At 37.2% G+C, this 27,415-nt stretch overlaps 1 protein-coding gene across 1 annotated transcript in view; it reads right to left on the bottom strand.

Annotated features, from left to right (window-relative positions):
- Nucleotides 1-11,464: 11,464 nt before the first annotated feature.
- TRDN (triadin) overlaps nucleotides 11,465-27,415 on the bottom strand; it is a 238,734-nt gene continuing 222,783 nt past the window's right edge. The window contains exon 39 of the mRNA XM_068938174.1: nucleotides 11,465-16,610. Within this exon, the coding sequence (XP_068794275.1) occupies nucleotides 16,468-16,610 (143 nt within the window). The 3' untranslated portion in view covers nucleotides 11,465-16,467. The remainder of the gene's footprint in view (nucleotides 16,611-27,415) is intronic.

Here is a 27,415-nt window from a genome sequence, read left to right on the forward strand (position 1 = left end):
CTGACTTCCCATTCAAATTTGTGTCTCCCAACCCACGTGTTGTAGGGAGCGCATGGTGAGCAGGACCTTCCTGGAGTACTTAATACAGTTGATTGTACATTTTCCCAAGTTATTTTTAAATGTGCTTCCAGGGCCCTGAGAAACTGACTTATATAGCTGTAGCATAGGCTTCAGTATGATATAGCGTAAGAGTTATTCAAAATGAACTCTGCAAAACACCTCCTTTGTTCTGAGTAGTATTAAACCAATAAGGGATGCTTTTTCCACCTTTCTTGTTCCTCCTCCTGCCTGTAGGTTGTCTCTAGCCTCGTATCTGGAAAACACATGTAGCAGCCAGGGAAGCTAATAGGTTTTACCTCTTGCCTCTCTTGACTGACTGGGCCACTCTCACAACATTACATCACTTGATTCTAATCGTATGCAAACATTCACAACTGTAACGGCTAAGTGCTCTAATTTGGAAGTAATTTAGTGTTTACACTATTTGCATGTGTGTTGCTTTCATTACTATCACGATGCTGAACTGCAGTTACGCAGTACGTGCTAATTAATACCTGAGAGCAACTTCTGTAAAATAATGCTGCTTGTTCAAGTACTAGCACAAGAAAGACACCCACATTTTTGTAAACACTGACAGAAGACAGTGTTACTAGTGGAATGCCATAGAAGTACACATGCAGGTGAGACTGGTTAATCACAGTAGGTGAATAGTGCTCACATTATTGGAAGTGAAAGAAAGAAGAAATGAGAAGAAAATGATACCAGAAATATACATGGGAAATAAATTATTCATAGTCTGAAAATGAGAAATCCCTTCAAAATATGATGCATTTAGTGCAGAGAATTCTCTGGAGATCTGAAGAAGAATTCAGGTCATAGTGGCAGACAAAGTGAATGAAATTTTTCTCAATACGTTGAATGGCTAAGAGATTGAAGAAGAATACAGGACGTTAGACAGAAAGATTATTCATGAGTCAAAATTTGGAATGGTCAGTAAATGGCTAGTTTATTTGGCTGTGGAATGGAGAAGAACCCATAATTTTAATGATATGGAAGCAAAGACCTGTTTCATCACAGCAGGAGAAATTATGAAGACTGAAAATACTGCTGGCTAGCTAACCTTTTGTTCTTCCAGCTCAGGAAAAAAAAAAAGAAAAGATGACTTTCAACTTAATTATTTAATTGCCTCTTCTTTCTCTGTTGCCCTTAGAGCAATTATCAATTTGAACATATCCTTGGAGTCACTAACTCATTATAAAAACATACACAAGGGGAGTAAACAAGGCAAAATAAAGCTAGAGACAGGATGCTGAGAAATTCAAGACCTGAACTTATGTGCCTAAGGATGCAAAACTTGTATGTGATGCCAGTCCTCTTACCGGTGCTTGAACTGAGTGTGTTGCAACACAGGTTGCCATGCCCTCTTCACACATATGTTGCTCTGAACTCAAATATACATTCCACAGGTAAGGCAGGTAAGGAGAGCCTTAGCATGGCTACATTTTGTCACAACAATGAACAAAGGTATTAATGCTACACACGGAAATGTATACACACTAAAACTTCACACAATAAGATTTTTTTATTTATCAAAAGATAAATGTAGCAGACAAACAATTCAGAATTTACATGTCATTTGCCCTTTTTTTTTAATTAATCAACGGACACTTAAATGAAACTGTGTTCCTTATCTACAGTATGAAAATGCCAAATAAAAATGTTTTCTGATTTACTAAAGAAGACTTATTAACTTCTTTTCAGTTATAGTTCCTCATATAAATGAACATTTCATTAGTTTTAGCAATAAGTTAAAGCACTAAAAATGATTACTACTGGAAAGCCTCTAACAGTATTATTACACAATATCTTCATTATACCTTAATCACTTGGAAAAGCTACATGCAAAAGAAATATTAAAACCACAAATGCAAATGAAAGAAAGATGAAACTTCTCAATTTTTATTTTCCCATTTCCTGTATCACTGAGTTCTCAACCTTTTCTTTGCAGCTTTTTCCCCTCAGATGCTTAAAAAGCTGCAGTCCATACCAAGAATTATATTTCTGATATTAATATCTTTCCAAATGGAGAGGTCATTTTATTTGATAAAATCACATCTTTGAGTGACCTTTTTAGTAAAGAATCCACTAACGTATTTAGCATGCAACTGCATCACACACATAAAGTTGTATGGTTGTGGTGTCCATTAATTCATACTGACAAGTTACAGGGTTTGGATAGAGAGTGGTTATTTGACTCCATTTGGTGTAAATGTGTCAGATGACCTTGCATCTAAATCAATTTCTTTGAGTGAGCTGATTCCTACAGGGCTCCTCAGGAAATACTTAAGAAACATTGACAATGATATCACCTGTAGACAGTAACTGAGGAAGTATAATGGCTTATTCAGTATAACAGTACAAAAGAGTTCAGCATTTTTGCGAGTTCTGATTATACAAACTAGGCCTGTCCTGAGTACGTACGCTGGTTCGGGCCCCTTTGGGGAACTTCAGTGCTCCTCTGTCTCCTGGAGTTTGATTTGGCTGTGGTGAGCGCCAGGCACCTCACTCTGGTTTCAGTAGTTTTATGCCTGGTCAGAAATTGACTTGTAGGTGTGTAGAGATATGAAATGAAACAGGAAAGCATCTAATGAACATTGCAGTTACAACTGTGGTTTTATGGACCTAAATTTTTCTTAAACCCTTTCTCATGTGTCTAGGTTCGTCTTTTTGGTTCAGCAGCCACAATAACTATCTTCACAGCATGTTATATAGAAAAATATACTATTTCTCTGCATTCTCTACATCCTTGATATCAACTAAAGTATTTGTGTTTCACTTGGACATTGGTTTTGAAATAAAATCACATAGCTGTTTCTCTTTATAACAAAAAAGCAGTTCGAGATGGGGATCTTGGGGATCCAGACGCCAGGCTTCCCTTTGACAACTCTTTTACAACTTGTTGGCCACGTTCCTGATCCCTGCCTACTGCAGGCTGGCTTAGCTACGAAAATAGATGCACTTTTTTTCTGAAGTTAAAGAGAAGATTTGAGGAGCTCTTGTCAAGTGGACATTGTTTTGGAGAAAGATGGAGTTAGACAAAAATTAAAAAATATATTAAAATGATAATAAAAAACTAATAGGCTGAAATTTAAAGATCACTCTAGATGCTAAGATATGATAATTTTAGAGTAAAATGTGTTCACTTTTATAAAAGACATCGGAAGCATGACAGGACTATGCACTCAGAACTCTAAATTTGTCATATTCGATACTCGGCTGAAATAGCAGAAATATCTTGCACTCTGGACGACTGCAAAGTATGGCCCAGCATATGCTTCCTCTTACCACTGCTGTCATTGAGGAACTCGTCACTAAAGGAGAAGAGGTTGAGAGGGAAACATTCTATATCCACATGGTGGGAAGTACATTGCCTTTTGTTGTGCACCTGATCAGCAGCTATACTTTAGGACGTGACCTTCCATCTCTTTGGAGAATGGAAATACTCCAGCTGCCTTTGATAAAAATGCAGGCTTTCAAGTTGAGAGAAAAGCTTTTGCCAAAATTTTATTCCTGCACAGGGCTCTGCTGCCATGGTTTCGTCAGTGTATCTGCAGTGGAATGAATTACTTACTAGGAAATGAGTGATTTGCACTTCTGTAAATCTGAAGCAACTGTAATGAAGTCAAAAGAAAAAAAATGCTGCACACGCAGCACCAGTAATAAAGAGAAATTGACATAAGTTCTTGTAATGTCTTAAACAATTCAAACAGTCCTTATGTTCTGCATAGTTTCTTAGAGGAGGTCTTGAGGGATAAAGTTAAAAATATTGGTCAGAGTTTGAGCTGATTTATGCTCACGTTGTTTGAATCCCACCTGGCTGTTGGCTGTGTGCTGTTTCCAATGTTACTTCTTTCTCTTATTCAAGAGAAAGCAAGAGGAAAGTGGAAAGAAGCCTATTTTTTGGGAAAACGTTATCTTTCAAACTTGCATCCTTTAGATTCCCCATTACTCTCTTGGCATCAGTTCTTAATTAAGAAAGTTTGATTCCTGCCAGACAAGTAGTACTTCTGTTCAAAAGATATCTGTGCAAACTTTCTATGCTCCTTCTTTTTTGCTTTTCAGATCATCCTTATGGCTTCAGACAGCTGTTGTTTTGGCGTATGACATTGGCTCCTCAGTAGTCAGGGCTGGTACTTAGAGATAGCTTTGCTCTGTTTGGGTCTGCAGTAACTCTGGGCTGAAAATACGTATTTCCAGTATCAGTAAGCCCTTGTATTGTGTCTTCCCCACTTAATTTACTATAGAAAAAAAGGCTAAAATGACAAGTTGTTATTATTTGCTTTTCATTCACTAGATGCAGTCATGTAAATAGTGATGGCCTCTATGAAACATCTCCTCTCCATTTGGTGAGAAAACACAGCCCAATTGGAAAGCCTGATGGAAATTTGCTGCTGAGGTGACAGGAAGGTAGAAGAGAGGAGGGAATGAGAAAAGAGAAATTGAGTACTGTACTTAATCTAATACGAATATCTTTATTTTTGACAACTAAAAATTCACTGACGTGCAGAAAATGCTGCACTGCAATCTTTCCATAGATGAAGATTATTTCCATACACTGAAACAGGATCTCCATTTCTAGCTTTACCGTTAGACACATAGCACAGTGCCATAGACAAATCTCACACAGCTTTAGCTGGAAAAGCTAGAGAAATCCGTTCTCAGGTAGTTAATTATATAGCAAATGAAGAAAGAGGGGTTTCTCTTATGGGTGATTCATTTCATCCCTCAGATATTTATTGCAGAATAGGTGAACTGTCATCAGGAGTTACTAGTCCCTCTCCATTGACTACAGACTTAACATTGACTCTGCAACTACCTTAGACTAGACATCTGACATAACAGAGATACAACTAAGTGAGATAAATCACATCCAAAGTGTCCTTTCAGTGATACAGTTCTGTATTCACTCTGAACTTGAGCCATCCTCCTTTGGACTAGCAGTTCATCTTCACTGTGACCTACTGGGAAACGAGAAATGCATCCTCAACACTAGTGAAGGGTCATAGTTTGTTTTATTGGTTTATTCTCATAAAGTCCGGAGTAATAGAAATATATGGTAAAGATGATTTTTTTTTCTCATTCCATATAGGCAGGTGGATATTCCATATAGACAGGTGCTACATTCTATATGGCAGGTGCATAAGCTAGTCCAGCTGCAGGAATCTTAAATAACAGGATTTCCCTTCTAGATGTTCATGCTATTTACCCTTCCTGCAAGAGCAGTCATGTTACTGAGAATCAGAAAGGCTTTACTAGAAGTGAGGCCTGAATTACCAGAAATAGGTGTAATGTACTCCACAGTTTTCGAAAAGATTTGAAAATTTGCAATAGTAGTGAATGTCCTCATGCAGTTGTTTCAACAAAAGCACCTTAGAAGCTATTCTGAAGCTAGTTAACTTTAAAGGTATATATACCTTCTTGATTTCTCAGAATTTATTACTACACTGAGAAAAATGTGAAAATAGGCACTAACACAGAGCCATAGAATGTAGGGCTGCAGTGGATCTGGAAAACTGATAGTCCTTGCCTCAAGGCAGGATCAGCTACAGTAGTTTCTCTTGACAACTTATTTCCATAATCTGTCCTTCCTAAGTTCTAAAATTTCTGTGGGGTCTACCACTATCCCAATGATTAACTCTCTTTACAACCAGAAAGTAGTTCCAAATGGTTAACGTTTAACCAAACTCCCTTGAGTGTTTTTTTTTTTTTTTTGATTGTCATGCAGTGGAATCGAATACTGTCTTTTCTTTTGCATGGAGAGGAGTATGCACATAGTCTTCTTGTTACTCTAACACATCAGAATTGTAGGCAGCAACCAGAATCACATTTATCTAAGTACTATACAAATAAGGACCACAAGAGATGGTGTCTGCTCTGTAGGAAAAAGATCTGTCACGTGTGAATATTTTTTCACATACAGAACGCCCTGCATTGTTACATGTGAGGTTATACTTTTGTAAAGCACAAACGCAAATGTTAACCTCAAGGCTGTAGTTTGCAAGAAAATTTAGTAGTTAAAATGAAAATAAACCATTTTCTATTCTATCATGAGTGACAGGTAGAAGCAAGCTAGAGAACAACTATTATTTTGCAAAACATTGTGGAAGGCTGAGATAGGAGTGATGGGAAGGAAAAGATGTTATCGATGTGATATAAGGCTCTGTACATCTCTTCCTGCAGTTTAGATACAAGTTATTTCATTGTTTCATGGGATATTAGCAATTGTTTTTTTCTTTAACAAAAAAAGGAAAGGAAGGGAACAGATCTAATAATTGTTTGAATGGAAAAAAAAAATTTAAAACATATGACGACATCTTTGGACATACAGAAGAAACAGAAAAGAGAAAAATTAATGTAATATGTCATCTTTGCTCAAGTAACTTTGCATGAACAGTTGATATATTTCTTTCAGGTATGTTGATTTGTTCTGGGCCTTTTTTGTACCTGTGAGGGTATAACAGAAGTTATTGTCCAGTGAAATTGGACAAGGGCGTAGGAACTCATGTATTATCAATTTTTTTTGTGTAATTCCACATCCTTTTTAGCTTTTTAAATTTGACAAGCTTAGCAGTGCTTATGTCAACTTCAAGGTTAAAACAGCTATTAACACGGTAATATGTATTGGAACAAGATTGTTAAAGACTAGATGACTTTTTTAGCTGAATAATAATTTTCATAGGATATAATTATTAACAGAGATTATTATCATGGTCACTGGTTTTATGAAGAATGTGTTCCAAACCCTATGCAGGTATACAGCAAATAAGACTTACTAATAATAATTATAGAGGCCCTAGTCTAGAAAAGATCAGCAGAACTCTGCCTGCAGGTCTCTGGCATTATGGGGGTATCAGCCCGGCTCCCGGAAACTCAGGTAGCAAATAAAATCTGAGTCTTCACACACACGATGAAGTCTGTCTTTGTAAATGTTTTAAGGCCTCATCTTATGGGTACTAAATAACTTCTCCGTGCAGTGAAAGCAGTTTAATCCCTAGAAAGAGTCAAGGTTTCCAGCACAACACAGAAGCAAGCCTTCTCTATTTAGTAGTTATCCAGCACATGGTCATTGTTTCTTCCAAATAGTGCTGGGATCACAGAGCAGAGAAGAAATTTATATGTCCTCAGAGAAAGTAATGGCCCGATCAGCAGGCAAAGTGATCTTTGGTGATGTTTGTCCATTGGCAGAGGACGGTAGGGACAGCTCAGTATATTTGGAAGCTTGCCGACACAGAATGGGGAGGAAGAACAATGCTAATATTTCAGAGGGTCAGCAGTTTCAACTGCATGGCAGCAGATTTATGTTGGCTAGGCCAATTGATTTGATCAGGGACTGATATCCATCAAAGTTATTATAAAAACAATTAAACAAAGGCAGACAAGGCCTGCTTGTGGCTTGCATGGAAAATGAATTGAATTCCTTATTCAAAAGGCTCAACAGAAGCAAGGTACATGTAGAGACAGCTCTTCAGAGGTACATGCAAAATAGAGTGCTGCTGTCCCAAAGACAGACAGAAAATGCTTGAGGGTACTAATATTTGTTTGTAACAGTTATGATTTCTTGTGTTCCGTTATCTCTGGGTAGCCCAGGGCCTCATGTACCTCATGCCTTGACTTTGCTGTTGTCTGCTTCCACTGTCCTGCCTCCCATTACTTCCATGGGGTGAGCAACAGCTTGCAGATCTGGCCTCTCCTCTCAGCTAGAGGGGGATAGCTGCAAGAAGTAAGGCTTCCTCAGGGAGGAAAGCTCCCACCAGCTCAGTTATGTTCATGTTTGTTCTCTCAGTGTCTCTCTCTCTCTCTCTCTCTCTCTCATGTGTGATTTTCTACCCCAATAGTTTACCTCCGGGCCTCCTTCTCAGAAGTCTAAAATTTGCTTCATATGCATAGCGGCTAGAATAGCCACTAGCTTGGAGGCTTTGGAAGTCTTTTGATTTTAAAAAGAAGGAACTGTCCATTGTTAAATATTGAAAGACTTTAATTCAGTTAATTTTAATGTCTAAACCCTGGATGTGCACAATTATTACCAACTAAGCTGTTGTCTCAGGCAAACATCTCCGTGTTCTAAAATTAAAAGCTTTACAGCTTTAGAGCTTTCCCGTGCTTCTTCTCTCTTGAAGAACACCTGTGAAGGGTTTTGTTCATCCCCCTGCCTCCTGCAGGTCTTCACAGTAGACAAAATACAATTATGAGGGTCATTCATTACAAAAATGAGTTGGCATAGTTTCTTCAATGTCAGTCAGGGAATACTGATTTAAATCAGTACTAAAATAATGGTAGTAGAGTTTCTAGAAAGATGAGATTGGGAGATTTGCAGCGTGGGACCTCTTATAAATGCACAACACAGGGGAAGAGAGCACTTAATCTACAAATCCCTGTTCAGTTTGTCCAAGAAGGACTTTTAATAGCTGTGCTTTATTCCAGCAGGTGTTAATGAACTTATGTAAAATGCCATAAAATGAAATATGAGGGCCTATGGAAGATCATTTTTTTTACTTTAAATTCTATGAATTCACAAATATGCTCTGGGGGTCAGAGTACAGCTGTCTGTATGTGCATGCCTATAGGACTACAGGTGCCTTGCTGCAGTTCACACACACACACTCACATTTCTTCCCATCAGTCTTTGCATGCTATTTTAGCAATGACCTTGAAAGCTACATCCTCAGATTGCTGAAGTGGCACAGCTCCACTAAATGTGATTTTCAAGTAGTTGGTATCTGAGTCATCAATAGGTAAGATGCCATCCTCCGTTTGAAAAGCAACCATTGCTGGCAACTCAGAAGCTATTGTCTATGCCACATGATTTTAGGTTTGAATGTCCATTCCTATTATTTAAAAACAACCTTTAAAGTGTACAGAAGTGCTTGAGAAGGCCTTCCACAATAATACTGAGTAATCATACTAAGTATCAAGCAGCCTCCTAACCTACTTTTCAATCATTTTTCTTCCACTTTAAAGTTTTGATTAAAACAAAATAATGGAAGGGCTTGATTTGACATGAATTTCAGATTGCTTATACTGATAGTCCTAGTATAAGCCTAAAAAACTCGGCTCCATACTAAAACTAAGCCATTGTTTCTTAGCCAGCGATTTGATCTTTAGAGCATATTACTATTCTAGAATGGTTTTAACACTCTAAATCCATACATACGCCTAAATAAAAGTAGAGAAAGGTACACTCTTGGGAGCAAAAGACCAATAATGGTTGCACATCATAGGAGTGCTTACAGCAGGATTCTCAATGTCAAGGATAAAATCTATCAAATGGGGTTGCACTCAACACCATTAATTGGAGAGAGTTAATTGCTCTACTGCTGGATTTTTTTCAGAGAATTTACAGTGTCAATTAAATGGCATAAACCCATTTTATTGCAGTGTGCCAATCACTACCATCCAAGATAAAGCTACCCACAAACAGATGGTTCTACAAAATATCCTTATGACAAATGTAAGTAAGTATCCCAGAACTGGATGTATTTGACAATTTTCCTGGCTTTGGATTACGCGGACTTATCATTGATATTACTTCTAACAAGGTGAAACTATAGGGCATCAACAGTGCTGTTATAAACCTTCTGAAAATGGCTAGACTATTTTTTCCTGAAATCATTAAGTTTCAGGCAAATTAGAGGCATGAGGCAAGATGTTGGTTTTATTTCCAGAAAGCTGAAGCACCCAGATGTTTAATTTTCAGTGACATTTAGCATTTAATAACCTCACTGTCATCATTACTAATTTTCCAAGTGCCTTTTCTGCTTTCACTTTGTAAACAATAATGTGGAAAAATGCTTCGGTACTTCAAATTTATCTCCTACATTTTAAGGAAGCTTCCAAAATGATTAGCTAAATGATTAACCAGTTAAAAAAAAAAAAAAAACACATTAATGGCTGGATCCAGACCTCCTTAAAGTCTATAGAATTCTGTTGACTTCAATAGCCACTGGACTTGAGCCCAGAGATGATAATTATTTTGGCAAGGAATTCAGGGAGAAACAGTCTTGGCAAATAAATAAAAAGGAAGAAGCTTTGTTTACTTTAAACAGTTAGGTAGACTTTTAAAATCTGCTCATAAAAGCAGATATTTTATTACTTTTTTCTCCAATTCTACTTTCTTAAAATTTTCTGATATATTTTCTTTGAATTTTAAAGGAATAATTAGTGCTATTCTGATTGACCACTTATGTTACAGCTTCCTTCTTCTACTTGACTAATGTATTCTATCAAAGAACATGTCATTTCAAATTAAATGTCAGTGGTAGGTATGCAAGTATGTATGCATATCTACACACGCATGCGCGCGCGCGCACACACACACACACACACACACACACACATGTATATCTATAAAATATATATACTTTAGTGGAACACAGTAATGACTTCCACATTCTATAAAATTGCCAAACAGTAGAAATTTATTCAGATTTTCTCACACTAAATTTAACCTCCCCTCACATAAAGGTCAAGGAGAGAACAGAGAGAATCAGTTGTTTTAAGAAAGGGTGGCCATATCACTTTGACAGGAAGATATTATATTTACAGAGACATGCAGAAGGTTCTCATCAAGTTGTCTTCATGTCATCTTTTCTTCGTTTAAATGCCACAGCTAAGCTCTAATTTAACAGCATGGTACTCAAGGCTCCTCCTCTGCATTGTTCATTTTCTGAAAGAAAATAAGTATGGTAGGTGGCTTGCAATAAATGTGCATTTCTATCTTTGTCATCCGGCTGGAAAGTGTTTTGGAGCATTAACGTCAACAGATTTATTTTGCCATTTGTCTATAGGGTCTAAAAACTATAAGACCGTCGTTTCATAGTGCCCTTCAGCAGAATAAGGAAGAAGCTGATTAAAGTGTTTCTGTTTACTCTTTACAATAATTGCAGCTATTTGGTTTGGTGATTTGGTTTCAAAGAATTTTTCTTCCTGCTAGCTGGAACTTAGTATGTGGTAGGTTGCAGAATAAATGTACTTCGGAGCAAAATTAGGCGCAAAAATGAGGAAACTGTACGATTACAGTAGCAAACATCCCACTTACCAGGAAAAAGCTGCTTATTACCTCCACTACCAATCTTATTCAGTGATTGCTGGTTCACAGTGGCAGTAATATTATTTCTCTATTATAATTTCCTATTAGTAGATTGAGAAAAAAAAATTAGGATATAGGCATGCTAATAAAGAAGTCTGAAGAGAAAGTAAAAAGAAAGTCTTAAGAGAAAATAAAAACAAAAGCTTTCAGGTAAAAACAAATCTAAGAAGTTGGCTTGTAGTCAAAGTATCTTTCATCTCTATGAATTGAAACCACTTAGGCTTTTCTTAGACAAGAATGAAACCAAATGGAACACAGCAGTCACATTGGTCACTGGAATATATTTTTATCTTTGAAATTAGTGCAAATACATCCAAAGTTATAAACAAATTTTATCTGGTGCATATTGGTAAAACAGAACCTCCTTTCCCCCCCGTGAAATAACAGTGATATCTGGAAAACGCATCTTTTTGCAATACCTTCCCAAAAGAAAGCATCAATGAGCATTTTAAATTGTTAGGCTTTTGGACCAGGCGAAATAGAATGATGTTCTAAAAAGATCACTATTTCTGTCATAATAAGAGACAAGATTGGGAAATGAAGAAAACTCCTGATAGGTGTATACAGTAATAACTAACACTATCCCTGAGACATGAGCGCTGCAGAATAGATTGTTGTACAGAGGATGTATCATAAGCAAGGAGCACACACAGGAATCCATAAACCAAGACAAAAAGTACAGACGACAAGTCATGTTATTTCATTGTTTAATAGAAAGGCTAAGACTTCTCCTACATTGAGGGGTACAATGATTATGGAGGTTTTTCCCACGGATGAATAATGTGGTTCCTTACGGATTTGGCTATCTGGGAATTTCTGGAGGACTTCATTAAATGAACGGTACAAGATCCTAATATTTGGTGACATTTTCAGGTATATAAATAATACATGCTTCATGTTTTCATTTGCCTTTGTTTTTTTTTCCTTCTGGAAAATTAAAAGAAAGCAGAAATATCACCTGAACTTTCATGAAGCTGAGCCTTTAGAGGTTCTTCTCCTGTGCATATTCCATAGGAGCAACTCAGCACTCATCTTCTGCCCAGGACTAGGCAGACTTCAGGAGTAAGGTATTCCTGTGCTTATATATTTTGGAGTCTTATCTAATAGACATTGTCAAAGTATGCCAGGTACATCAAATAAAATTCTTACTGCTTTCTTTTGGTGACCCCCATTTTATCTCATTCCCCAAAGGTTAGAGAAAGTACGGGATCTGTCAAGCAGAGACTGGACTTCTACCTCCTCGGTTTGAAAGTGATGCTTCAGATGAAGAGCCATGCCCTGCTTTAGCCTTTGAAATTATAGCTGTAAATATCTACTTTCAGGTGAGCTCCAAGGTTCTGGAGCAAAAGCTGCTGTGATTGATTCTGTTTGCCTGCAGTTCTCGAGAGATATCTGAAAACTGCATTCAGACAGTGGCTATATATCAGAAACCCTCCTATGCTCAGCATTTCCTAGTGGTTTCTTCCCAGCGTGTAGCTTTGGAGTGCTATTCTAAGGTACCTGCCTCCGAGTGTTGAATAAAGAACCAGATATCAAATATTTAAAATACTTAACTAAGATTAACAAAGCCTCCTGTTTCCTGTTAAATAACTTTAAGTATTATCCTTTTGTCAGACACGATCTTTCTTGCTCTTAATATTTTAGATATTTTTCTCAAGTTAATCTTCTTTCTCTCCCCAAATATTTCAGTTTTGCCTACTGTCCAAACCCTATGCTTCCCTCTCTTTTTTGTACCCCCTCTAAAATTCTCTTTATTTTCTTCCTGCATTTCCAAAGGTTACCCTGAAGCTCTGCCTTCATTGCTGTAATCTTTGCTTAACCCATTTCTTTCACCTGTGTGCAATATCTCCCTTAATATCCCAGGTTCTCCTTATAACTTGTCTCTTTTTTCCCCCTGTTGTCTTCTCCAAAATAAATTACCTTTCTTTTTCTACCTGGTCCTCATAACACATTACAATACTCCTTTTTTGTCAGTTACCAACCACTTGCACCTTCCCATTTGCCTTCTCCCAGCACCATCCACCTACTCCTTCTCCTTTTTTCCTTGGATTCCAAAATCTTGATTCCTGGGAAGGAAGTGCTGTTGATGGTGTGTGTGACTGTGGGCAGTCAGCAGCTAACTGAAGTCCAAGTAGCTAGATAGCCAGTGTTCTCCGTAATAAAGTCTTTCATTTCTGTACAGAGTAGGTAATACAGTGGGATGCTGGAGTGGAAACAAAGCATTAAGTAGAGTAGGAAAAGGAAGAGGCTTTCATCTGCTCTCCTGAGTACCTGCCTGTGCCCTGCTGTGTAAAGACATGTCCCCCTGCAACTGAATTACACCTGTGCTTGCTGCACTTCTCATACTATTTTGGATTAAAGCACAGTGTCATAACAGATTTTTTCTACAGGGAATATTTCATCTAAACTAGGCTGTACTAAGTAGTAAATAACTGTAAAGAAAAAAAGCTGTCAGTGTAGTTCTAGCGGTTTAGGTTGCAACAGGGTAAATCTTTGCAGAGGTGTACTGATTGCATGTTCTGTGCTGTGTCCTAAGTGGAGACCCTGCGTGTTGGATGAATAAGAATTTGCTGCCATTCTGAGTCAACACTCAGCAGTGGCAGAAAGTGCATAGAATCTATCTAACTTTCATTTTCCAGACTAACTAATGGTAACAAATGCCATCTCTTCATATTCAAAAGATTTGCATACATTTAGTAAGAATAGATGACTTGTGTATATGTAAAGCCTTATTATTCACTTTTGGATTCACAAAAAAAATAGCCCCTGGCACATGATTTAGACTCTTTATTTTTCAAAATGAATAACAACCAACATATGATTTTGCAATATTTCAGGCTAATTTGAGTAAAGCCATGCAATTCAAATAACTTATTTTTAAGATTTTAGGCAAATTTAATTTATGGAGAAAAATGATTGCCACTTTGAGAGGAGATCTGTGTTTCCTCTATTCTTCCAGGCAGTGGCTGAGATTAGAAAATGACAATAAACGGCTGTTTCTATACCACTTGTTCACTGATATTTAATGTTTGTATTTCCAGACCCATTCAGATATCTAATTGAAACATTATGGGAATGAGATCAGGAACATATTCTTGCCATCTCCCAACTCAAATGGGAAGGAAAGATTGAGATCAACTGTAATGCACATAATTCATTTTAGTAAAAGAAGCTGGAAAGAATAGTAGCTTATAGCATAACAAAATGTTGTCCTGATTACTCAAATTGGATAAAGTTCTGAATTAAATTAACTGATTTTCATAAAGATTTTAAGACAGCTTTCACAGTAAAAACCTAAGGCAATAGCATCCATAATAATATACACAAAATCACAAAAGAAGAAGGAAAAAAAAGGCCACTGGAAATATAAAAAGACTTACTGAAAAGAAATTAAAGACTGTCATTTCATCATGAAAAATTCTTGTCTGGCAGCTGTACAGTCCTATAATTATCTCCAGTACGGGTTTCACAGGTGACAGTGGAGGTGTTTACACCGAGCAGTTTTATGTGCAGTGTGTCCCTACACGGGAACAGCTACCTCTCGGGCAAGAGGGTTTCTACCTCTCTCCAGAAACCACTGTCTAGGCTGATGGTTGCTGTGACAGATTTTGCAGCTCAGGAACTGTGCAATGCGGAGTGCTCTAAGACAAGAACTCGGTTCACACAGGGCAGAGAGCCATAATCAGACTGTACTAACCTGAGTTAGTAACCTGACAACAAAGCTTTCTGAATTGCCCTAACCTGCCAAGGACTTGATTATCTGAAATTCACGTAAGTCAGTTATTTGACTAAGATAAGAATAGGGCGACAGGGAGAGGAGGCGGGAGAAGAGAGTGATATTATCTTGAACTATGCTAAAAATAGAAGAGCACTGTATAGTTACTCGCGCGATCAGATTCTTCGAGCAGCCAGGTGGTGTGTTGAACCTCTTGCCATTTCACCTGGTAACTGTATAACTAAGGTCACTGCTGCATTTTTCATAGGTTAAATGCAAAAGTATAGTGATAAAATACAAATAGCAGCTTGCAAAAAGTGCATGATTATTTACATTACCTGACACACAAACAGTTGAGATGCCAATTTACAGTTATGTGCCTTCACACAGATCAAATGTCACCCCACCTCTTTTTTAAGGTAACTAATCAGTTATTTCTGCAGAAATAAACACAGGAAGGTTGAGGATTGGCACATCTACTTGCAGTCCTCATCTATAATTTATCAACAGTAGCGTGCATTTGGAGGAAATCCTTCCCCTTCATCTAGTAAAATCAGCTACCCAGACTACTGCATACATTCCTGTTTGGTTTTTTTGCTCACTGATCTGATATTTTATCAAATTGACATTCTCATCTGGAAATCTGGACTAATTTAGTTTCATGAGTGACATCTCACATCACAGCTTTCCGTCAGACTTATTCTAATAGCAAATGGTTGGCTGCTATATTGCCCATTTGCATGGTCTGTGCTACAGGTCAGTCTAATTTGGTAAGAACTGTTTCCAAAAAGGAAAAGTATTAAAAAAGATTTTCTTTGTTTCTTGGCACCTTCATGTTGGCACACCCTTGGTTTTCCTCCCCTTTGCCATGCTGCTTCACTTTCTCTGCTCGCTCTATGCTTTAGAAAGTGAAGAGTTTGGATTTCAACAACAGGCAGGCCAAACACATCATGCTTTTACTACTTCAAGCTAAAAGTAAATATGCATCATTAACATGGCTTGGAGAGTGAACTTACTGAGAGTACACTGAGCCGCTCAGAGTAAGTGATAGCTTCAGGCTACACTGGTCAATGAGACGTAAAAATAGCACCAGTCACAGAGCACATTTTCATGACTTAGTGAGGCTTTTTCCTGTCAGCAATTTGATTGAACATTAAGAAGAAATGATTTAGGATTGCAGGTAGTCTTCAATCTTGCTGATATAACAGTTACATACATCCTTTCCCTCCCTAAATATGATTAAATGGAAAATAGACTCACTTTAATGCTGAACAGGTAGAGAAAAACAAAAAGAGCGGAAGAGGCAGGAAAACACCGATGCGCGCACGCGCACACACACGCACACAGAGTCATACCCACAGACAGGCCAATGCTTTGTTAGCACTGCAGCCTTTCAACATGAAATGCAGCACTTTTACATTTCTGCCTTTGTCAAACACAGTTCATTACTGCTTGTTTGCCTCTGCCCCATGGAAATGGAAACTTTTCCAGGTGCATATGAACAAGCTGATTGCATTCCTGCAATGACGGGTACCACTGTAACTACTGCGGACCTCAGCAGAAAAGATAAAGTGCAGAATATGAGTAATTGCAGGAGACAGTCTCTCTACTGCCCAGGTTTCTTCGTCTTTCTCTTAGAAGTCTTTGAGTGAATCTTTTCTTCTTTTTTGAATGGTGGATTAGTGGGGAATTGCAGTCCGTATCCATTAGGTCCATTTAGGAAGACGCATTGAAAGTAGCGGATAGGAGCTAGGGAAAAAAAGACAAGAGATCATTAAGGTTTACAGCTTCCAAACTGTGACCATGAGTCTCTCCTATGTTCTTCCAGAAACAACTGCGCAATTTAATTCCCATTAATTACGTTATAACAGCACAAATCTTTAGTGTGATCACAGAAAGCCAGATTCTGCATGTCAAACAGATTTTTACTAAAAGGCTGAGTGACATCTTTGTAGCATGAAATTAGAAATTATTTCTAATTCTACTTTTAAACCCATTATTCCACTCAGCTATAATTCCATTTCCCCTAGAATGTTTGTATTCTGGAATGGCTGGATGAAAAACCCCTAAAGCCACACACATATTTTCTGATTTTGTATTTCACAGCCACTTTCAGATATACTGACGTGCTCTAGGAAGACTCACATCTAATAGTGAAAATGACATATCTTGTTAGCCTTCAGATGAACAATCTTTATTCCGAATAAGGGGATCATGGCAGTACCTCTTTTTTTAGTTTTTCACAAGTGAGGAGATTTTCTTCCTTTTTGATTTTGGAGCACTAGCTCATACAGTTAACACTTCCTTCTATCATATATTTTAAAGGCTCCTTAGGAACACATATTTTCAGCATAGACAGAATTGGCCTAATTTGTTAGGAAAGCTGAGTTTTACGCTCTAAAATTACGGCTGACAGGGTTTTAGAAGATAACTATTAGTCAGTTAGGTTTTTGGGAAAAGGACTGGAGGAACACTAGCGTTTGAGAGAAGTTAGTTTTCATGCAATTGATTTTCTGGTGCCTATTTCTTTCCTCTGCTGCACATTCCCTATTAAAAAGTGTAGCTGTTCACTATGACAGTTCTAATCTGAAATAGACTTCAGAGCTCCCTTGTGCTATGAACTCAGATGCAAGGTTTATTTATTGACTGCCAGCTCACAGTCAATGCAGGAACACAGAGTGGTGTGTCAGAAATGCCAGTATATTTAATCCAGTGATATTTTCCTCTTTTTTGCCTGACTCACACAAAGGTTAAGTCTTTGTTATTTAAGAAGCACACTTGAAAATGGTGCTTGAAATCAGATCCTTCTGAGAATGACTTACTGCTTTCCCTAGGTAACAAACCATAGAAATAATTTTTTCCCCAAATTTTTAGTATTTCCACAATGTTTCACTGTGAGGTGAATATGAGATTTCTTCAAAAAAACAGGGACAAAGCACACCCTACAGTTAGAGCATACAGCCAGGATGTGAAAGACCGAGCTTTTGATGCAAGGCCTGAAAGGCCACAGAGGACCTGGGATGGATGCGCTGTACTCTGCCATTGATCTCTTCACAGTGGCCCTTTGGCAAGACCAGAAAGTTTATGGGACATGTTATAGTTTCAACAAATAGGCGTTTTCCATTCTGGACTAAAGGTATTATCCCTGAATAAAACTAACTGAAAGCAGTACGTTGCCTCAAAAAGCTATAATAATAATAATAAAAGTTTTTCTACGAAACTACTCAACAAGAGATCTCCCAAACAGGTCTACTTTAAAAAAAAAAATCTAAAATTCAAACTCCCAGTGGGTGTCAATTTGATAACTAGAAATAACTTGTAGGAAGAAAGTCATTAATTGCAAACTCACCTTTCTCTTTTTTAATGGAAATTATTTCTGCATATTCCTCTACTGGATATAAACATAAAAAAGTAAGTCAATAGCTAGCTTTATTTGCTTTATGAAGAAGGTAAATAGGGCATCATGCACTTGCTAGCCCCAGTAAAAGGTTTATTTAAGGTAATAACAATGATAAAAAAATTGTCTGTATTGTGCATGCAATCCAAATGCTCAAAAGTTAGCGCTCCCTTTTCATACATTCACAAAATTCTGATATATACTGGATCTGTTACAAGTATCATTTTAAACACAGTTGTCTACTGTAATTATAGCATGCCTGACACCACAGCACTTTCTAGATTTGTTATTTGATTATCATTCTAAAATCACCAGTCGTACTAACTGATGCAACCTTTTTGCTTGAAAAATCTCACTTACAGTCTGCTGCTAAAAGTCTCTAAATTTGTGAAGGGAACAAGAGAGCAGAGGCTTTCAGACTTAGGCAACTTGACCTACTGTCACAGACTAAATATGGTGGACCTCAATACTAAATGTGAAAATTAAGCAGAGAAGAGAATTGAATTGTCTGGGGAAAAAATCATCTAAAACTCATGAGTGCTTGGAACCTGTAATATTAAAGAGCACCCTGGACTATGTTATTCCACACATACCTGTAGCATTGGTGAAACGAGCCCTGTTGTTCAGCCGGTATATACTTATGTTGAACGCAACATTCTGAAGTGACATTCAAATGTTTATACGGGCTGTTAATTATCATCTGTCTTCAGAAAATATTAGGAAAATGTAGGACAAAGAAGAAACTCAAGAGAGATAGAGAAGTGCCAATGCCTTTTTTAAAGTTTGCCTGATACTTCCTTTTGTAAGACTCTAATTCCATTAACTTAATTCATTATCATCTTATCTATCTGTGGTGAAACTTGCAGTGCTGAAATAAGTCGCAGGTTGAAATTATGTTTTGATTAAGAAAGCCCAACAAAGAATAATTTAGGCATATCAAGAAAAACAGTAAGGAAGAAAAAAACATTCCTTTCTTAACATTTAAATATCTTTTCTGTAAAAAAATGTCAGTATTCTAGTGGGTTTAATGGAAGGTGTTGAGGGCAGAAACTATCTAACTTGTGTCAAGGGCAAGGACACCGACATGGTTGCTGTGGTGGAAACTGTGACTGGTCAAGCAAAGAAATGGCCTGATTGGTATGGCAGAAGACTGATACCAGTCCAGCAAAGTGCCAAATGATTCCTGGGGTGATTGGAGGTCAAAATTGGTAATGCACAACTTGACTGAAGAGCTTGAGCAACAGATCTAGCTGGGTCAAGAAAATGAGACCAAGGGTCTGGAAAACAAGAGGAGAACCTCATATTAAGAAGGGAGGCACGGTTTGGGGATTATGATTTAGATGAAAAACAAAAAAAACCAAAGATTAAGAGTTACTTTGTGGACAAACTGAGAATGGGGAAGCCCGAGAAACAGAAATAGGTTTGGCTAAGCACTTCCAGTGGAACTGGAATAAGAACACGGGGATTAGAAAAGGCGGGACTGTGAAAAAAAATCACACTCTTTTAGGGAGAGGAACGAAGGGGAATGAGACGCAAAAGCTATAACACACTTTCTTCCAAAACTACTGTTTTGGACAATTCTACCACGGTTAGCTAGGAGTCAAAACCACTGAGAAAATACTTTATCCCTCTCTAGTGCTGACACATTTTGAGAATGACAACCTACTGCTGTTGTCAGGTTTTCCTTCAGGACAAATTGCAGGAGCATTGTTAAGGGTCCAGCCCTGATAGGCTGCACGGGCTGCAAAACCAGGCTCTGAACTGGTGTGTATCAGTTTGCTATGCTGAAGGACCCTTCCGCACTGACACAGATGGAGGACTCCTCCTCTCTGGCACTAGTGAAGCAATCAAAAGAATTAACCTTCAGGTGATTTCACAGTCTGTGAGGTATAGTCAAATCTCAATGAAAAATTTGATTGTGATGTCACTTTGCTGGACAAAAGCTTTCTGAGAAAAGGGGAAGGCATATATTCTGGTAAAACAAGTATTTCCATAATCCCTAAAAAAATTAATCGGAACGTTTTGTCTACTGATTCATTTTGAAGAAGAACACTATACATACTCTAAGAAAACAAGTACTTTCATCAGCACTAAAATGATAGTCTTCTCCTACTGACTGTAGCAGAAGATTTAAAATATTCAAATATCCAAAAGAAATACTAAAACAAATAACCAAAGAAATCTGAAACAAAAATTCAGAAATTTTCAAATTTTTTCAATTTTTAATTTTCTTTGAAAAATCTACAGAAAATTCTGGAAACTATAATGTCATTGGAATGAATCTGGAATCTACAGAAAAGAAATTTTCTGAGGTAGACAAACTAAGGCACAGTGCTTCCCGGATTTAATCTGATATTAAGGAAAAGTTTATATATGAGTATATGAAGAAGATTCAGCTGCTAAAAGATTGAACTCTTTTAGTACATCATGTGATATGTTAGATTTAGTAAATATTGTTATCAGAGTACAAGATTACTTACTGGAAGAAGTAATTTTCAATTTTTTGACGATATCCAAGCTACTAAAAAAGGCCTTTCTTCCAAACTATCTTTGTTAGATTGCTCCTTATTAATTCTCTCCAAAACAGAATTACTCATTTATAAAAGAAAATGTCATCAACATGCCTTACTGGGCTAGATCTTTTAAATTTCACTTACCCAGGCAACCACAGCTTGAAAAAGATATATTGCAAATGTCTGTTGTATCTCATTTTTTCCTATTGTCTTCCTTCTTTCTTATTGATGATATACATACTTTCTGTTAACTGAATAGTCTGTCTTTAACACATTCTACCTTGCGAAGCATATAAAACAAAGCAAGTCTTTGTGGAGTAAATCTGTGCAGGAGGAAATGGCTTCAGAATGATGTGTTTTATTTGTTTTTTCACTATTTCTCTTTCATGTTTTCCTACTTATGCTGCTCTGCTGAGCTGCAAAACATGCAGATAAAAACTTTACTCAAACAAATACCCACATCTTTGGAACTGTGTCTGTGTCAGAACCAGCAACAGTGTTATAATACAAACCATAGCCAGGAAAACAATTTGAATTTTGGCATGCAGATAAGACTACAAATGCATCTCATTCTGCCTTCCTAATTCCCACGTTCAATGCCAATACAGCATGTGGCTTTTAAACTGAAGAGGGCTGCTCACTTTCAAGGTATTATCTCATATCTTCATGGCAAATGTTACTGAAAAGGATCAACAGTCAGGAGCAAAACGTGCAAGACTTTTCTCAATTTAGATGAGACAACAAGACCTTATTTCTGGTCTTATGTTTTTATTTCAGTATATTGCTTATGAGAATTCGTAAATTATTAATTTTTACTTCTGAGTATTACTGCAAAAAAAAAGCTATGTTGAAAAATTTAGGAAAGTTTCTTTCACAAGTTATGTCTAACAGTGTTATTATATAAGCACATCTGATAAATCTGTACCTAAGACTAATTCTTTTCTGGAAGGATGGTGAAAGGGGTGCTGCTTTGTTTTTCAGATTATTGAAGGGCACTAATTTCTTTTTTTTTCTCAGAGAAAGAGAAACAGAATTTTGTGTAAGGTAATAGCAATGTACATTTTTATCAACGTAGATGGATTTAATGATGTTTGGAAAAATAGCATTAATAATATCTTTTAAATGATTTTTTGCTCAGATGGGGATTAGTGTGGAGTGAGAACAGTTAATTCTTTCTCATGGATGAGAAAAAAAGAACGATATTTACAGCTCACGAGGAGCTGTTTCTCTAGGAAAAGTATCTCTTTTGACTTCACATCACAGAGCACAGAATAATTGCAGAAACCTGTTTTAGAGGTAGTGTATGACAAATTTTTGGTTCTAATTTTGGAAAATTGCATTTCCTTTGTTGCAACTTGTGTCTGTTGTCTCTCATTCTATACACATCTCTGAAAAGAGTATGGAAGCTGGGTAGCTGAAATTAAGTCTCTGCTAGCCTTATGGGAAAAAGTAATCTTGATCCTCCCACTGTAACAGGTCTGTGATTGTCTGTCTAATTAAGCAAATACGTGTTTTGACCAAGATCCACATAAGTTTTTCCTGGTTGGAAACCTAGCAATGAAACGGAGAGATGTAGTAAAGCTGGTCTGAACAGCAACGGAAGAAATGGAGACCGCGGTCTGCATGACTCCTGCTCAGATCAAGCATAGCTGTAATTTTATTTCAGTCTGTTTTGTCCCTTCCTTCCAGAAGACTATAACGAATATTCTTTTTTGAAGGAAAGACAAGAATTGTGGTATTTCTTATTTGTTTCAGAAGTGAATAAGCATATGCACTGTAGGCTTTACAGTGCCCCATCCTTGATGGATACAAATATCACTGCTGTCTTACGGTTCTGTGACACCTCTGTGGTTTTTTTTTTCTTTTTATTGATAATCTTCAGTAGCAAAAGCAAGTAAGCCCATTAGAGACAAAATAGCTGAAATGAGCAAGTACTGGTAGTTAGAAACGTAGGCCCAGGGATAAAGTGAAATTTGAGACTTCTTAAACTATGTACTGAAGCACCTAGATTGTGGGAAGTTTGGCCCTGGAAGAAGATCGAGCATCTTGAGTTAAGTAGCTATGCAGCATGCGGAGAGAGTTTCTTCTTTTTGAATGAGTTCCATAAAACAAAGAAGCAAAAAAACCTTGGATTCATGGTTTGTATGAAGCTGGTCTGGGCTGATTAAAGTGAAATGCTAAGCTCATGGCATAATCATCTGATAAATTATACAAATATTCCATGGACTTTACGTGTGCTCCTGCTCTCTAAGTCACAGATATCCCACACAGAAGGCTTGTTCCAAGAAATGTGAGAAATATTGCAAGAGCACTCTCCTGGTGCCTTCAATTCTTGAGCAAAAAGGAGGAAAAAATGCGGGTGTTGCACATCTGTGATGTGTCTGGAAGGCAGAGAGTCTTCACTGCCTTCTGAGGGAGAGGAGCATCCCCTGAATTTTGCTATGATGAAGTTCAGTTGGCTTGTCAGAGAAATACTAAAAACAGAAGATTAGGCTCTGTGAGGAACTTAGGCAGGGACCCAGTCCTGGATTTCACCTGGTTGTAGGTAGATAATTGCCTAACATTCAGAAGTATCAGGCACTGGAAGCAGAACTCCAAGCTTCTCAGGGATTCAAGAATTAAAAACTGCAAAGAAATTTAGATCTAGGTTTTCTAGTAGCTGTGGCTGCAGATGATGCCTGCAATGGTATATCCAAACCACCATCTTTTTGTCTAAGTCTTTGCCCATGGTCTTTGCAGTCCACAGGTAAAGGAAAACTGCTCTGAGGGCCTAGTTTGGTATTTAAAGTGCTAGAATGCAAATTATATACTATTTGTTGTTCATTGCTCTCTTTAAGTTTATTTAATGAAAAAAGTAACAGGCAACAGGCAACAACCTGGCAGCAGTTCCAGTGTCAAAGAGAACAAAGACATCCCCAAAGCCATAAGGCTGTTGGAAAATTTAAATAGAGATTTTGGACACCATTACATTTTCAGATATTCATATAAGACAAAGATACTACCGGAAATGACTTGTCTGAAAATCAGCAGACAGGTATGCAGAAGTCTAAGAATCAGTTCTAACTTTCAAAGCTCACACATCTCTCTCATATTTCCTGCAGATATTAATATGGTGTAATCCACAAGTCCTTTACTATCTCCAAAAGATTAGTTATTCTGTGTCTCATTCCAGGTAAAAACAATAAAGAGTTAAATCTATCTGTGTGTGGCATAAAGCATCAATTCACATGAATGTGTATATAATATTAGGATCAATGTATGAGAAAGCTTCACTTTCAGGTTTGAATATTGCTTAACACGTAGTAACAGTTTTTTACCTTATGGTAGGTTATATTGGTTAACAGTCTTTATTTACTCTCTGAACAAAACGATTCACACTCATTTACATTTACATTTCCAATGCATGAGAAAGAAGGCACTGATAAAGTGACAATAGGATCAAAAATCTCTCTGAGCTGAAAAAAGGATTCAGAAATTGCTGGGGAAGAGAAGTACAAGTAGATCACCTGAAGAACCTTCCAAACAAAGGGAATAAAGGGGTCCCCAGTCAAGGGTTCCCTTCTTTGAAGAATCTAGATGGGGAAAGATTGTCACGAGGAGCACAATCACCAGCGCAAAGGCTATGAAGCATCTGCCAAATAGCTAAATGAACTCTGCAGCGTGAGTGAGACTATAAAAGCTCAGCGCTAGGTAGGCACTCACGTGCTCACTTGCATTCTGTATATTTATGCCCTTTTAGACCCTTATATACTAAGTAGTCTATTTTAGAATTATTTTTGTGTTAATTTAGCTGAAGTAGTTCTTCAAGGAAACTGATTTACATGAGAACACTCCATCCTTAGAGATGTGTTGGACCTTAAAAGTCAAGGTACTGGGGCATTGTAAAAGAGCTCAGCTTCCGACTCATTGAACCAGAATTTCCAAAGGTTGACAGGCTCTAGGTCCACTTAATCAGCATGCCTAATATAAGAGCTGGTAATTCAGGGGCTTAAGAGGAAAACCATTCTTTTTATTTCCATTAGCTACGTGCAGTCTAGTTGAGAACACATTTGAATTCCAAGGTTGCCCAAGTATCTTATGATGACTTTCATGAAATCTGCTCTTATTCTGAGGTAACATAAGGACATAGTTTTAATCCAGTATCATTTTAAAAAAGACCACTCAGACATAGTTTTATATCTACAAAACTACCATTTAAGTGCCTTCTCAAGCAATTAATGGGATTTTTGGGTAAGGTGACCCAGAAAAACAAATACATGTATTTTTTAAATGATATAATATTTTTTTTCTAGTAATCTTGCAGGGAAAGGGAGGAGAAAACTTGGAGAGCAATGAAATTGACTACTTCTAAAGAACATAAAGGTGTTCCTATTTATGTGTCACAATGGTTAATGTCCCATTTGCGTAGGCTCAGATAACTATTTTAAAAGCAAGTCCCCAAGAAATACGCTAGCTCACGCCAGCTTTTATTCAGAAGAAGTGCAAATTGGTTATTAGGGTAAAATTATAAGGAATGTGTGAGGAAACAATTTTTTTTACTGACATTTTCTAGGTTGAATCAAATTTCTTCAATTGGTGCCTTTTCTAATAGATTTAAACAATTCAACAAAGCACAAAAATTCAGGCAATCATAGTGCTAAAAGAAACTAAATAGTAAGCAATTATGAATAAGAGGAAAGATTATTAAACAATTGCATTCCTTCCTTTCTGATCACTTTTTATTTGTTATGAATGCACACACCATGAACAATCAAAACTGAACCATATACAAACAATGACAATGTGTTCTAACGACTGGGGAGCTGAAAAATTCTGAAATCATTTTTCTGTAGGTGCTCTTCATCACCTTGGAGGTGTTCATCTGCCTCCTCAATTAAGAAAGGGTGCTGAAGAGAAGCAAATATCGTCCTCCTTGCTCTTCTGCTTTCCCTACCAAACAATTTAAGTTCTTTCCCTTAACACTTCAGTAAAATCGTTCCCTGACAAACTGACCGGAGAAATCAGTGAGAGAGACAGGGAAGAGGGGAAATTATGTGGAATCCTTGCTAAATATCACAAACTTTTGCGATCACACTTTCTAATATGAGTATCTAAATCTTTGTGCTTAACTGGACTCTGTAGCTGCCATTTAATTAAATCCTGTTTCTTTGAATAGCAAAGCTGAATGCTGAGAAACCTGTGCAGTAGAACAAACACTGTTTTCTTAAACTCACAATATGCTTTATGTTTATATATAAGCTCTTCAAAGCACAACATAATTTGCTTCAAAAATTAGATTTATCTTTTTGGATGAATCTTTTCCTACTCCTTTCTTATTTTCAGTATGCTGTACAGTCACTTTATTGTCATTCTCAGGATATTAAGCATTCTTAATGGGAAGAGAGGAAAGGGAGAGGCGAAAACTTTTATATATGCATCACACCTGGAAATATCCAAATCACTTTAAATCACTTCTACACATCTTAAAACATTCATTTAAAATGATATTTTTATAGTATTGTACTGACAGTAGGGAGGAAAAAAAAAAGAAATTTCCCAAGGAAAAACCTGTTTCACATCTGATTTTATGTTTTGGATACGGGAGAAAAATTAGAATGGCCAGAAAGTAGCGGTCAAGGAGAAGCTGATGTCTGTAGTCTGCTGTCTGCAATATAATGCAAGTAATTGCTCATCTTTGCAAACACGAAGTTTTCATACCTATTTTAGCAAGTGGACTGTTCAGATAAGTTATTCAATAAACAATGCTAATAGTATTCAACTAGCAGAGTTAAATACTAGTAACAGCACTGTCATTACAGCCATGAGACTTCAGATCGTACCTCTGCTTGGTGGCTCTTCCAGTACTATGGGACTCTGGTACTAACCTGGCAGCGTGTTTATACTTCTGTGGAAGGAAATAACTTGGCACCTGGGAAAGACCCTCATGCAGTGACAATGAAGATTTGAAAGTAGCAAAGGAGCAATGGAGGAAAACTGGAGACATTTCAGGAAGAAGCCTTTTACATCATTTGTTAATATGAAAGGATAAGAGTGAGAACTCAGTCACTGCCAGTCTATTCAGAACTGCCAGTATCTACAGAACATTACTGTGACTTTTGGAGATGATGCATATAGCAGCAGCATGCAGACTGCAAGGTTAGCTATCAGGCCATGTGTGCTTCTTTAAGCTACAGCTACTGAGAGCAATATTATATGAGAAGTTATCTGGAGAAAATGGTCTTCTATTAAAATATCAGGCAAAAATATAGCAATGCCCTGCAAGACATTGTTGAAAATGAAGGAGAAACGCATGAGCTCACAGAAGATTTTGAATTTTCACCCACGGGTTAATAAGGCTCTAGGCTTTGATTGCCAGTGTTTGCCCTCTGACTACTAAGGCTGCTAACAAGCAGCTGTTTCAAGTCACTGCCAAATGGAGCAGGTAAAATAGCTAGAATTTAAAAGAATAAGTACACTTGCTCTCAAAAATAGTGTTCAACAATGAGCAAAAAAGACCCAGAACATTGTTCCATTCCTTATAAGTCTCTACAGCCCCAACTCACTCAGAAAATGTTGCTAAATACACAAAAGAAACCAGTCTGATGTTTCAATTAGTAGGGCAAAAGTATTATCAGTACAAAGTCAATAACATATGGTTTTTTATA

Source organism: Struthio camelus, chromosome 3, assembly GCF_040807025.1.
Source record: "Struthio camelus isolate bStrCam1 chromosome 3, bStrCam1.hap1, whole genome shotgun sequence".
Lineage (NCBI taxonomy): Eukaryota > Metazoa > Chordata > Aves > Struthioniformes > Struthionidae > Struthio > Struthio camelus.